Below are 1962 nucleotides of genomic sequence, written 5' to 3'. Positions count from 1 at the left end.
GCTGCCTTCCATCCCACCTTCTGACTGGGGTATAAGGGACTGCCGTGCCTCCTAATCCCTGACTCTTGAAAACTCATACCCCAAAAAATCCTGTTAGGTCTCAAAGCTAATCTAAACAGCCTGCGGTGTGGATTAACGGGATTGGTACCTGATCACCCCTGGGCCATGCCCAAGCGTCAACCTGTCCCTTCCTGGAGATCAACACTTCGGTTACAGGGAAGAAAAGCACAGGAACAATGTGTGCTCTCACCACACTCTGTCGGGCAACCCTTCTGTTCACAGACCCAGAAACACCAGAGGCGGAAGGGACCCCCAAAGGTCATCTAGTCCAACCCCGCCCTGCGCCAAGCAGGCAATCCACCGCTCCCTCCCCACCCCCGCTCTACGCCCAGAGCGGGCACACACACACGTGTCCGCACACACACACACGTGTGCCCAGCACCCATCCCGCCCCCCCGGGCGCCCCCACTCACCCTGGGCGCTTTCCGCTTGTAGCGGTGTCCGTAGTCGAACTTCTCCTTGACCTCGTCGAGGCACTGTCCCAGGCGGGCCTTCTCCTCCTTGCCGGCGTAATCCTGGCTGAGGAGGATGTAGGCCCTCCAGTTGGCGGAGTCGAAGCCCCAGTGGCAAGTCCGGTTCTCCAGGGACTTGTGCGAGTGGATGACGAACTTGTGCGGCGGGTACATGAGGCGGCAGTCCAGGCACTGGATGCAGGCGGCGGCGGGGCTGCTGTACAGCTCGGGCACCAGCAGGCCTTTGCACTTGCCGAAGCACTCGTGGTACACCTTGAAGCTCTTCTCGGTCACCTCCAGCTCCAGCGGCGGCGGCGCCCCGGCGGCGGAGGACGAGGCGGCGGCGGCGAGGGCGAACTCCTTCTTGCAGCGCGGCGGGTAGGCGCCGCCGTAGAGGAGGGCGTTGCAGAGGCGCTCGGCGTCGGTCTTGGTGATGAGGCCGCAGGAGGGCGCGGAGAAGGGCAGGATGCCCATGACTTTGAGGATCTCCAGCTGGTCGGCCGTGCAGCGCGAGCAGTAGATGTGGAGCTCGTCGCAGACGGCGTTGATCTGCTGGAGCGAGAAGTCGCGCAGCACCGAGTTGAGGATCTGCGGCAGGCAGAGGCGCTTCTCGCCGCCCACCACGAAGCACGAGATGGTCTCGCCCTCCAGCACCGTCTCGCAGCGCTCGGTCGAGCGGTCGGACGGCATGAAGAAGGGGCCCGGCACGACGGGCGGCGGCGGCTGGATGGGCGGCAGGTGGAGGACGGCCTCGGCCGGCTCCTTGGCGCTGTCGCGCTTGTACAGGTCCTGCGCCCAGCGCGCCGAGAAGGCGGCCGGCCCGCCCAGCGAGCTCATGGAGCTCAGGTGGAACTGCTCCAGCGTCTTCTGCAGGCCGGGATGGGGCTGGAAGCTGCTGCTGCGGGTGACCGCCTCCATCGTCGGGCGGCTCTCTTCCCCCCCCCGCCGGGGATCGGGGCCGGGCGGACTTGCGTGGGGCTCCCCGCGCCTCCGGGCAAAAGCAAAAAAATAAGTCCCGCAAAAAAAAAGCCGAGCTTTCCAACCGGGCTGCAAAGCCAACGAGCCCTGTCCGTGCAGCGAAAAGCGGACGAAAGAAAACTCCCCAAGAAGAATAGTGACAATCGATTTCCTTTCAGCTCTCCTTTCGGCCGTTCCCGGCCGGAGCCCGCCGCCGGTCGGTCGGGGAACCCAGACGCCGCCCGGGAGGAACCGTCATCAAAGTTTGTTTGTCAGCGACCGGGGGGGGGGGGGGGGGGGAGTTTCTGGGTTTTTTTTTTTCTAATTCTCTTTCCAAGTAGATGACATCTTACAAAAAGGAAAGCAATCAAGGAAGACTTAGAAAGCTGGGTTTTTAATGCTGATCAGGAAAGCAAGGAACTTGTTTACAATGTCAACAAGAAAAGAAATATTTAAATTGATTAAATAAAAAAAGTCCTGCCATTGGGAGGCA

The 1962-nt window shown here is 61.7% G+C and overlaps 1 protein-coding gene across 1 annotated transcript in view; it reads right to left on the bottom strand.

The window, feature by feature from the left end:
- Positions 1–1688, bottom strand: part of SKI (SKI proto-oncogene) — a 201071-nt gene extending 199383 nt beyond the window's left edge. Inside the window, exon 1 of the mRNA XM_015410931.1 lies at positions 474–1688. Coding sequence (XP_015266417.1) covers positions 474–1430 — 957 coding nt within the window. The 5' untranslated portion in view covers positions 1431–1688. The remainder of the gene's footprint in view (positions 1–473) is intronic.
- Between the last annotated feature and the right edge of the window lie 274 nt (positions 1689–1962).

The sequence above is a fragment of the Gekko japonicus genome, unplaced genomic scaffold (genome assembly GCF_001447785.1).
Source record: "Gekko japonicus isolate JY-2015 unplaced genomic scaffold, Gekko_japonicus_V1.1 scaffold220, whole genome shotgun sequence".
Lineage (NCBI taxonomy): Eukaryota > Metazoa > Chordata > Lepidosauria > Squamata > Gekkonidae > Gekko > Gekko japonicus.
The sequence above is the reverse complement of the archived record's forward strand: the minus strand, read 5'-3'. Positions and strand labels throughout refer to the sequence as shown.